The 14,513-nt window shown below is 41.3% G+C and overlaps 1 protein-coding gene across 1 annotated transcript in view; it reads left to right on the top strand.

Moving 5' to 3' along the window:
- The window catches only part of PRKDC (protein kinase, DNA-activated, catalytic subunit), an 86,234-nt gene extending 72,310 nt beyond the window's left edge, over positions 1–13,924 (top strand). The window contains exons 76-86 of the mRNA XM_069854076.1: positions 641–784; positions 2,849–3,053; positions 3,576–3,643; positions 4,107–4,327; positions 4,635–4,727; positions 7,870–7,959; positions 9,189–9,260; positions 9,346–9,547; positions 9,971–10,159; positions 10,720–10,859; positions 11,888–13,924. Of these exons, the coding sequence (XP_069710177.1) occupies positions 641–784; positions 2,849–3,053; positions 3,576–3,643; positions 4,107–4,327; positions 4,635–4,727; positions 7,870–7,959; positions 9,189–9,260; positions 9,346–9,547; positions 9,971–10,159; positions 10,720–10,859; positions 11,888–12,092 (1,629 nt within the window). The 3' untranslated portion in view covers positions 12,093–13,924. The remainder of the gene's footprint in view (positions 1–640; positions 785–2,848; positions 3,054–3,575; positions 3,644–4,106; positions 4,328–4,634; positions 4,728–7,869; positions 7,960–9,188; positions 9,261–9,345; positions 9,548–9,970; positions 10,160–10,719; positions 10,860–11,887) is intronic.
- The last annotated feature ends 589 nt before the right edge of the window (positions 13,925–14,513 follow it).

The following is a 14,513-nucleotide window of genomic DNA, read 5'->3' as shown; positions in this document are numbered from 1 at the left end:
TTCATTCCTCACCCTCTTTTTAGGAAAGAGAGCTGGGTGGAGCCTGCTGCAGTTCAGTTGACACCACAGCCACAGGAAGCGGTTCAACCTAGAATCTACTGGTGATGGTGTCGGAGTTCTGTTGGCAGCTTTCACTAGCAACAGCCTCCCTCCCTTGTGCCAGCTGGCTGTTCAGCTTTCACCTTCAGGGTCTCTGCCCTTCCCCACCCCATGGTCAGTCGTCCTTAATTGTTCCGAAACCATTACAGAATTAGGATTCGAGAAAATCTCTGATTTCTGTCTAATTGTGTTCTTATGCCCTTTCCCTTCTCTCTGCTGGGCCTTCCTGTCTACATTCCAGCCCTGTTGTCCAAAGGATTCTCATATTTGGTACCACTCCTGGTTTCATAGAGGATTTTTTAGATTGCACTAGATGATATGGTAGTAAACATTTATCTGAATAAAGTAGAAGCATTTTATCAGGAGGCAGAATGAAAGGGAAATATTTCTATAGCCTTTTGATTTCTCTTTTGGTTGTCAAAAGACACATTAATTGTCTATTAGTAAATATGGCAACCCAACTGCAATCTGAGCTGATTACCAAAGAGTGAGGGTCAGTAACCATTTTTTTCAGTACTTATCTGTTTCATTCTGTTTGCAGGATTGGGCCGATGATGTCAGAAATGAGTTGGGAAAAGCACAGAGGAATAAAAATAAGCTGAAGGAAATGTATGAAGGAATGTACAAGAATTTGGGAAATTTAGAGGCTCCAGGCCTTGGACTGCTGAGGAAAAGGTTTATTCAGGTACGTGTGATTACTGAGTAGTGTTGCTACTCAAACTTGCTGCTGATACTAAGTTATGTAGGGTTAAGATATTCAGAAGTGTTACAACTATGAAGAATTACATAAAGGACTTTACAAAACTGACTGGGATCTAGAACAGTGGAATTCGGCATAGAAAAATGAAGTGGTGCCTGTGGAAAAAAAAAATCCAAATTTCACATATAAATTCTTTGGATTTGAACTGACTATTGCAATTGAGTGACAGAAACGTGATTTGTAGTAGTTTCGTGTGTACATCAGCTGTGAATACTCAAGAGCAGTCAAGAATGAAAGCAACTGTTGATCATTGTTAAGACTAGTGGATTAAACATGGATTTATACATCGACATAGCAGCCTTCTCTTGCTTCTTGAACACTGTAGTCCTCGTTTGCAGTTCTCAACATACATACAATGAAATCAGAGAAGGTTCAGAGCAGCAAGAATAATCAGAGGTTGCAGAGTAACCTCTGTAGAATTCCTTCACCATTCCTCCAGTTGGAATAGAGACGATGAGGACAGATTGAATAAGGCTCTTGGCATCAGAAGTACCAAGCGCAAAGTAGATATTCTGTGGAAAGGGCAGTTCAAAACAAACAGGGAGAAGTGTTTCCTCATTCAACATACACTGAAGTGGTGAGCTCCTGCTGCAGTGTTGCAGATGCTTTCATATCAGTGCAAATGGAAAATGGCAGGGAGGGTGCCGGGGGCAGGGGGAATGCTTTGAGAACTTTTATATGCAAATGCACACTTCTGGGTCCAGAAATCCCTGAGCTGTAAATTGCCGGAGGCCAGGAGAGTGATACTGCTGTAGAAGCATGGCTGGTACTGTATGCACATAGCCCCGTGGCCACGGGTAGGTGTGGATTCAGGTCTCTTCCATATGGCCATTCTTATGTCACAAGCATTAGATAAACTTATCAGAGTGTCTACAGGGAGATTTCTTCCCCATGATCAGGAAAGGTAGAGGATATTATTAAGGTGGATATGGGAGAAGGTGAGGTGATACAGCAGCAGAAATGGCAATTAGGAGTTTAGGGGCATACTGACTCTTTGAATGTGATGCTGCAAATAAAATGGGTCTCTGATGATAATGGGATAAGAATTTTCAGGCTATGCTCTGTCAGGGTTGGGTAGAGGGAGAGGAGTAGCTGCGTGTTGACCCATACAGGCTACAGGTGCAGCGAGGGACCTAGCAGGCATGAGGACAGAGGCAGGCTGTGTTTGGTTGCTGGAATGATTTGTGTGTGCTTTTGCCCACTTAAAAAAGTCCATGACTCTTTAAAAAGCTGAACTGTGCAGTAGTAGGCAATACTGCAAGTAGCGCTGATGGACCTGTAATTGTTATTGAACTAAGAGTAGGGAGAGAAGAGCAAGCGATATGCTGCAAGAGAGGTAAGTGAGGGTTTTTCCCCTCTGAAGGGAAGGGGGAGAGCAGTATTCCTTTCACACACCAGCGGCTGCAGGAGAAGAGGATCAGGGTGATGGTGTATGGACTTGATTCTTTGCCTTCGTGATGCAGTATTAGTGGAGAAACAAAGTATGTGTGAGGATAACTGTGCTTAATAGCATCCTCGCTGGAAAAAAAAAAAATTTGTATCTCTTGACTGACACATAAAATTGCTCTAATATGTGGAGTGCTTCAGGATTGTAATCTTCGTATCTCTTATTTATGTACTGTTTCAAATATAAGTTAAAAAGCAAAAATCTTGCTGTTAATTATTTGCTATCTTGAATTTTAAAGCTTTGATTTTAATATGGCAAAAAAGTTTGTGATCTAATTCTACAGATCTTTGATATCACTGGGGTGATGAAATGTAGATATTTCTGTTGATGATAGCTGGTAGGTCTACCAAACAGGCAGTGAAAAGTTTCTGACGGACTAGAAATAACAGAGAAAAAAAAAGAACTGGGGTTGAAAGATGATTTATATATTTTAGGAGCTCAGATGAAGCTGTATGTGTAGGTGGGAAGGTACCATTTTGGTCTTTATGAGGGGAGGTCTTAGCACTATGTTGACAGAATTCCTCTCTGTAAATGAACTTCAGGCTTTTGGGAAGGACTTTGACCATCATTTTGGAAAAGGTGGTTCAGAACTTTTGGATATGAAGGCTCGTGACTTTGATGCGATTGCAGCTTCTCTCTTCTCAAAAATGAACAAAAACTATAAAGAACCTGGAAACTTGAAAGAGTGTTCACCATGGATGAGTGAATTCAAAGTAGAGTTCTTGAGGAATGAACTAGAAGTCCCTGGTAAGTTCTTCTATCCCTTAGAAGAGTTGCTACTCTTCAGCTTTCCTTATTTTGATTATATGGCCATAGTTTCTGGCCTTACGCGGAGGTAGATTTCATCTTAAATAACTCAGTTCATTCATCATCTCTAAATCTGTTCTGAAGGTGTGGTTCTGAATCTTTACATTTTATCTAGAATTATGTCTCTTACTAAGAACTTAGTATTTTTTTCACATCAGGAAATCTGGTATATAAACCTTATAAGTGTTTATATCTAGTTCAAAAAGGATGTGTCCTCTTAAACCATTAGGAGCTGGATTTCTAACTGGTTAAGAAGGAAAGAATATTAGCAGCTCACAGATAAAATCATATGATGCATGATGGATTTTTATGCATTGTTTTCTTCATAGTCATCATTATACCAGTTTAAGAAAATATTGGGAAGTGTGTTGTGTTCTGTTCTTAAACACACTTCAAAAAATATTAAGATCAATTTATGTAACATTCTTCTTTTTTTTTTTTTTTTTCCCACTACCACTTCAGGTCAGTATGATGGAAAAGGGAAACCACTGCCAGAGTACCACACAAAAATCTCTGGATTTGATGAACGGGTATGTTTACAAGTTTGAGTCAAAATCCTGTTTGGTTAAATATGAGTCCATACTCCATTTGAAGAATTTGACAATAGCAAGGTTGTTGCATCTTGCAGCACATCAAGGAAATAAGTATTTTGTTTTTCTAGTGGTAACTGAACAACTTGGTTATGCCATCTAGAAATGCCAGATATGCTTGATTTTAGGACAAGAGGAAATGGCCTGAAGGTGCATAAGGGGAGGTTTAGATTGGATATTGGGAAAAATTTCTTTACTGAAACAGCGGAGAAGTACTGGAACAGTCCAAGGAAGTGGTGAAGTCCCCGTCCTTGGAGGTGTTCAAAAAAACTTCTAGACCTGGCACTTCAGGACATGGCTGATGGTTGGATGGTTGGGAGCATAATGCTGTTATTTCAGTGATGATTCTGTAAGGCCAAGTCTTCTTTCACAAATATTTTGCTTTTTCTTCTCTTTTTCCAAGATAAGTGTAATGGAGTCCTTGAGGAAACCAAAACGTATAACAATCCGAGGGAGTGATGAGCAAGAGTATCCTTTCCTTGTCAAATGTGGTGAAGACCTGCGACAAGACCAACGTATTGAGCAGCTGTTTGATGTAATGAACATCATCCTTTCCCAAGATGCTACATGTAGCCAAAGGAATATGCAGTTAAAAACTTACCAGGTCATCCCCATGACAACAAGGTAGGAGCTTATCTTGAAGAGACAGAAATCCTTATATTAACATTTATTACTGTTGGGATATTGGAAAGTGAGATTTCTGTGTGCCAGATTATGGTTCAGAATGTTTTGGTTCTTAATTTTTATTTTTGTTTTCCTTTCAAACAACATTGAAATAGTTTTGTCTGGAAACTGTTTTTCAGAGTATACTTAGATTGGTAGCTCCCAGTCTTCTTTTAGCAGGCAGTAGAACATGTTTCTTCTCATTGTGGTGTTCTCTAAAGTTCAACTCTGAGCTACTTGTTCACATCTCTGATTTCTTTTGTTCCAGACTGGGACTCATCAAGTGGCTGGAAAATACTTGTACTTTAAAAGAATTCCTTAAGAATAGCATGTCTGAAGAGGAAGACATCAATTATAACAGGTAATGCTTGGTTTATCTGTTTGCTCTAATAATCTGTTTGCTCTAAACCTCTACTAATAGGGCTTTTGATAGCAACAATCTTTCAGCAGTGTTTTCTTTTTTATTTTAAAGAAAGAAATAAAAGAACCTATAAGCAAGGAGGCAGTTTATACTTCCTGACCCAAATTAGTAATTGGTAGTTGTTTGTTTAATGAGTACCATTGTACCTGGAATATCCCCCACCCAGCCTGTTTAAACAAGAGGCTTATAATCATGTGTGACGTCATTATCATCACCATTTCCTTATCAGCACATTGATTTTTACAAGGAGAAAGGATTTTGATCGCTTGATTTAATCAAGCAGGAAATGGACATAGGTCAGTGAGGGGGGTGGGAGCCGAGGGGAGGGAAGCAGAGCAGAAATGGAGCTATTCAGAACTGCTTTCAGTAGTGAGTCAGTGACGGGGGAGGTTTGCAGCAGATACACAAAACACAACTGTAACAGAACACTCTTTCTGACTCTGCACAAATGTTGCGGTTGAATAAACTAGCCTTCTTCTTGATTGCAATTGGGGGATGAATATTTGTAAAATTGATTTAATCCTAGCATTTCAGACTGTTTCTATGATGGAATTTAGAAATTCGTTTACCAGTGTTGTTCCTAGCACATAATCTGTTTCACTTTGTCAAAGTGTTGCAGTCACCATTTATTTTTACTAGCTCTCCTGTTTATGGGGCAGGTTGGAGCATGGAGGTTAAACTCCTAAGAGTCTTTGTTTCTATAGTTATTTGATTTGTGAGCAGTCAAACTGCTACAGTTCTTCTATTCCTGCTGTATGGTTCACTTCTGTGAATGCCAGTGGTATTATATGGGTCTCAGTTCAATGACTGGGCAAGTGGAGAAGGAATCGAATGGAACCACCTTGTAAAGGAGAGAATTCTTGGTATACTAAATGTAGAACATCAGTGTCTTTCTAAAAGCAGTTAATGATTTATCAAAAAAAGAGCTTTATTTTATTGTTGTATATATACTTTAAATATTTTCCTGTGTTTTGTTGGATAAAGTCAATTTTAAGACACTTTATACTGAGCCATGGTTGAAAGACAGCACTTGCAAAGGATAACGCTGAAATCCTCTCTGGCAATATTTTTGTTGGGGTGAGGGAAATAACTTTCTGAAGTTTTGAAATCCTTTTCTTTGTCCCGAAGTGATGGGCTACAGCATCTATAAATGAGAAGTATTTCTAAATCATACAATCATAGAATCACCAGGTTGGAAAAGACCTCTTGGATCATCAAGTCCAACCATTCTTGTCTGCCACTAAACCATAGAATCACCAGGCTGGAAGAGACCCACCAGATCATCGAGTCCACCCATTCCTATCAAACACTAAACCATGCCCCTCAGCACCTTGTCCAGCGGTCCCTTAAACACCTCCAGGGAAGGTGAATCAACCATCTCCCTGGGCAGCCTGTTCCAGTGCCCAATGACCCTATCCATGAAATTTTTTTTCTTAATGTTCAGCCTAAACTTCCCCTGGCGGAGCTTGAGGCCATTCCCTCTTGTCCTGTCACCTGTCACTTGGGAGAAGAGGCCAGCACCCTCCTCTCCACAACCTCATTTCAGGTAGTTGTGGAGAACAATGAGGTCTCCCCTCAGCCTCCTCTTCTCGAGGCTAAACAACCCCAGCTCTCTCAGCCGTTCCTCATAAGGCCTGTTCTCCAGCCCCCTCACCAGCTTCGTTGCTCTTCTCTGGACTCGCTCCTGGGCCTCAACATCCTTCTTGTGGCGAGGGGCCCAGAAATGAACACAGGATTCGAGGAGCGGTCTCACCAGTGCTGAGTACAGAGGGAGAATAACCTCCCTGGACCTGCTGGTCACGCCGTTTCTGATACAAGCCAAGATGCCATTGGCCTTCTTGGCCACCTGGGCACACTGCTGGTTCATGTTCAGTCGGCTGTCAACCAACACCCCCAGGTCCCTCTCCTCCAGGCAGCTTTCTAGACAGACTTCTCCCAGTCTGTAGCACTGCACAGGGTTGTTGTGCCCCAAGTGCAGGACCCGGCACTTGGCCTTGTTGAACCTCATGCCATTGGACTCTGCCCAGCAGTCCAGCCTGTTCAGATCCCTTTGCAGAACCTCCCGACCCTCCAGCAGATCAACACTTCCACGCAGCTTAGTGTCGTCTGCAAACTTGCTAAGGGTGCACTCAATGCCTTCATCCAGGTCATTGATAAAGACATTGAACAGGGCTGGACCCAGCACTGAGCCCTGGGGAACCCCACTTGTAACTGGCCTCCAGCCGGAGTAAACGCCATTTACGACCACTCTCTGGGCCCGGCCATCCAACCAGTTTTCCACCCAGGAGAGTGTGCGCCTGCCCAGGCCAGAGGCTGACAGTTTCCAAAGCAGAATGCTGTGAGAAACTGTGTCAAAGGCTTTGCTGAAGTCCAGGAAGACCACATCCACAGCCTATATAGAAAGGTTCTCTAGTATCTCAGAACGTGCTTTGGAAGGAGGAGAAAAGATGGAGGCTCTGCTAAGCTGCTGCCTCTCTGGAACAGAAGTTTAATGTCTTTAGTTAAGACGGGGAGAAAAATGTAAAATTATTCTATAAATAATGCATCTAATGAAGACTGGCTTCTTATGAATTAATACTTCAAGCCTAAGCCCCCATTCTTCCCCTCCTATACGTATTGAAGAGGTAACGGAATGCCTTCCTGTGTTCTCTGCCTGTTTGGATGAACAAAGGGCAGCTTGTACTGTGGCAGGCTACATAATGCCTCTCAAATGGCTACAAGACTGTTAAAAATACCTTTCCTTTCATGGAGAAATTATTTGGGGCCCTTCTTCTCAAGGTAGCATCTAATTTTCACAGTACCTATTGACAAATTAACACTTTTGAGATGTCTAATCTTCTCTCAAATATGACTGAAGTGCCTCCAAAGCTGGGAGGAGGGAGATGAATGGATCAGCACATGTACTGACTGCATTAACTTTATTTCTGTAACAAGGCTAAAATTAATGTAGGCTGTAGCTTCCTGATGCCTTCTGTGCTTAAAAGTCTTGCAGATCATAGTGCACAGACTCAGCCCCCAGATATTCAAGGACAGAGTGGTAAGATGACAGAGGAAAATAATCAGCCCTTTCTTTTGTCCCTAGCAAAAAAGGACCTCGTGCTACCTATTCTGAGTGGCTGTCCAAGATGGGTGGGGAAGCGCAAGGCATCTCTCGATACCATGTTATGTACAGGTAGGTTTTGAGAGAACTGCATATGAAATACAGAAATTACAACTGTGTGTGTATGCACACTCTAGAAATTCCTGGAAAAATATGATTTGCATTATAATATGCTGGCTACTTACAATATTTGCCCATTTTACTGCTTTTTGTTACTGGAGGTGCTCTGCAGGAGGAGTTTAATACTGCCAAAATCCCATCAGCGCACAGGAATGTTTCCAGAAGCTTGCTGACTTTCTTAAGGAAGCATCTAGAAGCAGATACTCCTGTTCAACTTTATTTTCTAGATGTCTTGTTCCCAATTATGCGGATAGGTAGGCTGCCTCTGAGCCAGGCCACCTGCTGATGTTGGACAGAGAAAGTAATTGTGATTCACTGAGAGCGTAAGAAGATCTGATGGTTTGAGTCCCAGCTTAAACATTGTCTCAAAAGGATTTCTGCACCTGCCTGAATCTAGCACTGTACTGGGGGGAAGTGATTTCTGGTCAGCTCATAACCTGCTTGCTTAAAAGCATCTTGCGTCTTAAGGAAAAACTTTAACTCGTTTATCTGGGTCTACATCAATATTTTTATTCAGATTTGGAATGTGCTTTTGAATTAAACTCCCAGTCACCCCCACTTACCTCAGGTTGGCTTGCATCGCATAGCTGTGCCTGGCTCCTTTCAGACGAAACTAGACTGGAAGGAGAGCTCCCAGCACATACTAGCTGCTCATGATCATTCAGTTTCCAGGATCAGACGTAGGCTAGGCCAGAGCGGTCTCCCTCCCTCCCTGAACATGTACAGCATGGATGTCCTCAGCCCAGTTATTTAGTTCTGTTGCCTCTCCTTGTGCTGCACTACTGTCTAGCGTAAATATAACCTCTGTGTGCTGCTGAGAGATTGTGTTTGGGCCTCAGTTTCTCTGCCTGGAAGAGACTATCCAGCCAAGAAGAGCACAGCACAATTGCTGTATTAAAACTTAACCTGTCTGCTTAATTTGGGTGAAACCAGACAAAACTACGTGCCATTTTGTGTTAAGAAATGTGAGTCATGGAAAAAACTTTTTGGAAAAAAAAAAAGAGAAGGGGGTGTATTTTTAAATTCAGATTAAAAAGTTTGGGCAAGCTCTCTGTGTGGCTTGCTGTACTGTTAGCTGGGGTAAGCAAAGTGTTCTAATGCAGTCATGTAAACATCTTAACTTTTAATGTCCAGTGGGCTGTTATTTCAGTAGTTAACATAATTCTTCCATTAATTTGCAGAAACGCTAGCCGTAAAGAAACAGTTATGTCTTTCAAAAGTAGGGAAAGCAGTGTTCCAGAAGACCTGCTGCGGTAAGTGCACTGTTAATGACTGCACATTGTGAAACAAATGTTGGTACTTTACGTGTGTGCCACAAGTGACTTCTGTTTTGTTAAGGCGAGCCTTTGTGAAAATGAGTACATCTCCTGAAGCTTTCCTGTCTCTGCGGTCCCATTTTGCAAGCTCTCATGCACTAATGTGCATCAGCCACTGGATACTTGGTATTGGAGACAGGCATCTGTCCAACTTCATGATTAACAAGGAGACAGGTGGCATGGTGGGAATAGACTTCGGATATGCATTTGGCTCAGCAACACAGGTATTTGTTTTCTAATTAGTCTTTTACAGCTTGTGCATTTATTATGTGCAGTACATGTGTATTCTCAATACTAAATTTGATGCTTCTTATTTGCCATTGTTCTGATGCAAAATAATCTTTACAAGTTATTTCTAGTTAATAGAATAAAATATTTGTTTCCAGATATTCTCAGACAAGAGTTTCACAGCGTCTGTATGGTGATGCTTTGTATAATACAGCCACACTTTCAACTGCTGTCACTGAATATTCGTGACTAGAGCTTTGATGTCAACTTGGTCTTGTTCTACCATGTTGCATGTTATTTTCAGTTAAGTGACAAAGAGTGCTCCAAGGCTTAAAAAGAACAAAATATTTATTTCTAATCCATCTGTTTCAAGGCTTCTTAATTTTTGTTTTCTTTTGACTGTCCTTCCCCTTGGCTAGTTTTTAGGCGTGCCAGAGTTGATGCCTTTTCGCCTGACTCGCCAGTTTGTTAACCTGATGATGCCAGTGAAAGAGTGGGGTCTCATTTACAGCGTGATGGTGCATGCTCTAAGGGCCTATCGTTCGGATCCCGAGCTCCTCATCAGCACAATGGATGTATTTGTAAAAGAGCCCTCTTTGGACTGGAAGGTGGGATTTTTTTTCTCTTTTTTTCTTTATGTGAAAATTCTTGAATTGTAATAAGGACAGAACTGATCAAACAGTATCTCTTGATGCTCACTCTTAAGTGCTCCTTTTATCTTTCTTTTTTTTTTTGATGAGTTTTCAGAGAAACTGAACATAAAGGATTTAAAATGACAGAATTTTGTATTGACGGACAAAGAATAGTAGCGTTATCAGTGCACTGTTCTTTATCTGCCTTGTAATCCTAAAAATGTGAATACCTCTTGGTTGCATTGGCAGCAGCAGCAAAAATATTTTCAGTGTTTTGCACTGAGCCTCTTAAATTTACAGAACAGCACTGTATATATCAAACTAATAATTACAGAGTTAAAAATCTGAAACTAGTTGCACTTCAGTAACTCCAGCTGTAAATTAAATTTTATATTACAGGTAGGTGAGTTCTCACTGCTTTGTCCTCTGTTGCATCTGCAGTTAAGAGTTACTGACTTGACTTGATATAATGTGGTGGCTTAAGGATCTTAAGTATGTGATTTATGGTAAATGGGGCAAATCTGTTTTCTCTTTAGAACTTTGAACAAAGGCAGCTGAAAAAAGGAGGCACATGGATTAAGGAAATAAACACATCTGAAGTGAATTGGTATCCCCTGCAAAAAGTCAGCTTTGTCAAAAGAAAACTTACAGGTGCCAATCCAGCAAGAATCACTTGGTAAGATGCTCCCCTTGTGCTTTGAACAACACCACTAAGAGCTTTGGCCGTCTCCTGTGTCAGACTTTGCTCCCTTCAGATAGAATGGTAGCTAGGAAAAGAGAAGAGGCAGACAGGGCAAAATTTCAACAAACCTTCTGTCAGAATCCTTTCGGTCCACGAAAGCTGTGTCTGAATCACCCTGCCAGCCAAAACACCAGCTATCTCCCCATGAGTGTTCTTGCTCCAGCTAAGGCCTTTTGAGCAGTTTTACTGTTCCTGGCAGCACACACATCCCCACCCTGTAAGCCTGCTCAGCTTCTCAGTCCTCAGACTGCTGTCATTTGTCTCCACAGCTTTTAGGCTAGGGATAGTATTTAAATTGACATGCTGCTGCTGGGTAGTGGCTTGAAATAGAACCTGAACCAGCTGTATGGGAGGCATGGAGGTAAGCTGCTTCCCAAAAGCATCAAATTCAAATCTGATGGCATTCTCAGGTTATTTATGTCAGACTAGTCAAGTCTGGCTCAAGCCAGAATATCTTTGAAGCTCAGTTAAAGTACAATTAATCCCTTCCATCCTCCTTTAAAAAGACATTTTGGATTAATCAAGGATAAAAAAAAGGCCAAGAAAGCAAGCCTGGTTTAAAACCATACAAATAGTGAAAAGTGCAGCACTTGGGAGGATTCCCTTTTGTGGTCAGGGCTGAACTGCAAAAGGCAGCAAAATACTTCTTGCAGACACAGATCAGCAGGGCAGGTAAGAAGTTAAACCAGCTTGGATGCGAACTGCTGCATCCTTCTTTCAGTTAAGAGGCCTTTGACAAGATTGAAATATTCTTGCTAAATATTCACTAGTAAAGCAGTTAAGACACCTAAAATCATCATTCTTCTCTGGCCAAGCCTTCTACAGCTATTGAACGGTTTCCACATCTTGAAAAATAAAGCTGCATGAATTGTGTTCAAGTATTGTTTCATACTGAAAAATCCATCTATGATTTTCTGCTTGTTTCTTTTAGTAAGAGTTTGTTTTTCCATTCTCCATTTTAGTGATGAACTACGCCTGGGCCACGAGAAGTCGCCTTCTTATAATGATTTTGCAGCTGTGGCTCGTGGTAACGCTGACCATAATATCAGAGCCAAAGAGCCAGAGGACAGACTTTCAGAAGAGACCCAAGTGAGATGCCTGATTGATCAAGCGACAGACCCCAATGTTCTTGGCAGAGTCTGGGAGGGATGGGAACCCTGGATGTGAGGGACTGCCAGGAGGATTGTCGCCTACCACACAGCTGCAACCAGATCAGAATCTTAAGGCTGAAACGGAAAAAAACCATCTCAACTGCTTTTACCGTCATCCATTCACTTGACTAATGTAGAAAACTTTTTGTATTAAAGCTGTATTCAAACAGTGATTTTATTATTAATAATATTTTTCTTATGGGTGGTTCTGTAATAAAGCAGCTTTATTGTCTTTGTGTTAAAATCAATGCAGAAGGAACCGGAGAGGCTACAGAGCTTAAAGATTTATTTGAAAGGCACTGAGATCACTCAGAGAAAAGCACAGATTAATACCCTGCGAACTCTTGGGCGTCTTTGTAGTGAAAGTCTGTGCTTTTGTCTTCACAGAAACCTTGGTGACGATCAAGAAGCTATTCTACAGATATGCATCATTTGTAATTAAAACTAGATTTTTAAATCAATAGTAACAGTGAAACACAATGCAAAATGAAACAGAAAATATCTTTTAACTCTACATAACACTTGAAGTATCTGAATGGTTATTTCATTGCTGGATGATGAGAGATAGTAATGATGAGACAATTCCAGCAGATTGTTTTTCAGCAGTTAGAGGTTATACTCTGTTCTGTCTGTCCCTTGGTCTACATTCCTCGTGTTGTGTCAATTCCAAATTATTTGTTTGGCCAAAGCCAAAAGCGGCCACTGCTGCTGCAGCAGAGCACTGAGAGCGTCTTGCCGTAACTGCACCACAGTACGGGAATGGCTACTGCATTTTGGTATTTGCTTATGCCAAAGTGTGAAAGCTGTGCCAGCTGTGCTTCAGGTAACCCTGGGGGCAAGTGCAGCAAGGGAGAAAAAAGAGGTCTCTCAAATATTACGGTTGTTTATTACCCACAATTCATTGTAAGAGAGATAATTTCCATTGAGGCTTACAATAATTATCATAAAAGGTGTAATAAAAGTGAGTCTTTGCCCTTTCACTGCCTACACACCTTTTCTCCTGCCTCTGTGGTGATGGGGCAGCCCCTGTATCACTGAGGGCTGCTGGCTCCAGCCTCAAATCGTTTGGCTGGAGTGCAGAATCTGCCTCCTGGATGCAACTCCACAAAAAAAACTCTGGAGGAGGAAGATTTGCTTGCTGATGCCTTTCGTGTTTTAAATACTTTCCAGCAACAATTACTTTGTTACCTTCCTTCTTACTAACTATGCCCAGTAGTATTACAAATTGAGAAATTCAGAATCTTTTTTTATCAGATTATATTAATTAAAAATATTGCTTGGCTGTATTTTCGTAGAGGAAATGTATTTAAAAATAAAAATAAACTTTCAGATGTATTCTTCATTTCAAAAGTTAATTTGGGGCACTTTAATCACAGAAAACATTCACATTTACCCATTTACAGCAGGTTTTTTTGGAAGTGTGTGATACAGTCTTTTAATATTCACCTCATACAAGATGTCTTTTAAGAGATGTGTGAGATGCATTTTGTTCTTTTAATCTCTGGTGTCAAAACAGCGTTGTAACTAAAGCTTGGATAGGTGAGGTATTCAGCTTTCACATGTCATTCTACAACTATAAGAGAGTTAAAGCATAATAAAAAGTTCCATGAAAAGGAAAATGAATGGCTGGTTATATGAGGTGTTTAACAGCACTTTTGGCACATACCTTAGATACTTACTAGGTACTTTGACCTGCACCATGGAGGACAAAGTTTAGGTTTATAGTTTAACAAGGCTCTTCTCGTAGGACTTTTGATACCTTCAGCAACAACAGCTGTTTGTGCGCAGCAGGGCCCCAGTGCCAACGGAGGCTTCCTTGGCCTTCTGGAAGGGGCTGGACCAGGAGCACAGCCCAACTTCTCCAGCAGCAGAAGGGACTCATGAGCCCTGCCTTCTCCCCTCCTCTCCCTTTAGTCTATGCCCAGAGGTTGTCAAGCCAGGCGTGAAAGCCTTGGACGTAACAACTCAAGAGAGCTTAGAATGTCTCTATAATGCTTAAGGTATATTTAAAATAGTTAAAAGCTCCCATTTCGCCCTAAAATAAGTGCTAGAATTTGAAGCCGCGGGTATGCCGGTCCTACTAGTGATGTATCCGTCAAGCTCAAGTCAGCTAAGGAACAAAGCACAAAGCTGCTGCATTTTCACGAGCAGAAACACAACCTACATGAAGCAAACTGCCCTGATGGAGCTTTCTCTGTGCAGCTGAATGAGCCTGAAAATAACCTCCAACAGATGTAAACCGTGGCTGCCGTCCTTGATCCTAACTGAAGGAGTGCTGCTCTCAATAAAATGCAGCCGTTAAATGGAAGGGCTGAAGCCAGCCCACGAAACAGCAAGGAAAATACTGATGCAATAAAAACCTCGAGTCGCTGGGCTCAGTTCTTTACGTGGCGGGTTTGTTCAGCTTCCACAAAAGAATAAGATGATGTGCGGCTCG

Source organism: Phaenicophaeus curvirostris, chromosome 3, assembly GCF_032191515.1.
Source record: "Phaenicophaeus curvirostris isolate KB17595 chromosome 3, BPBGC_Pcur_1.0, whole genome shotgun sequence".
Lineage (NCBI taxonomy): Eukaryota > Metazoa > Chordata > Aves > Cuculiformes > Cuculidae > Phaenicophaeus > Phaenicophaeus curvirostris.
Note: the sequence above shows the minus strand (reverse complement) of the source record. Positions and strands in the feature narration are given on the sequence as shown.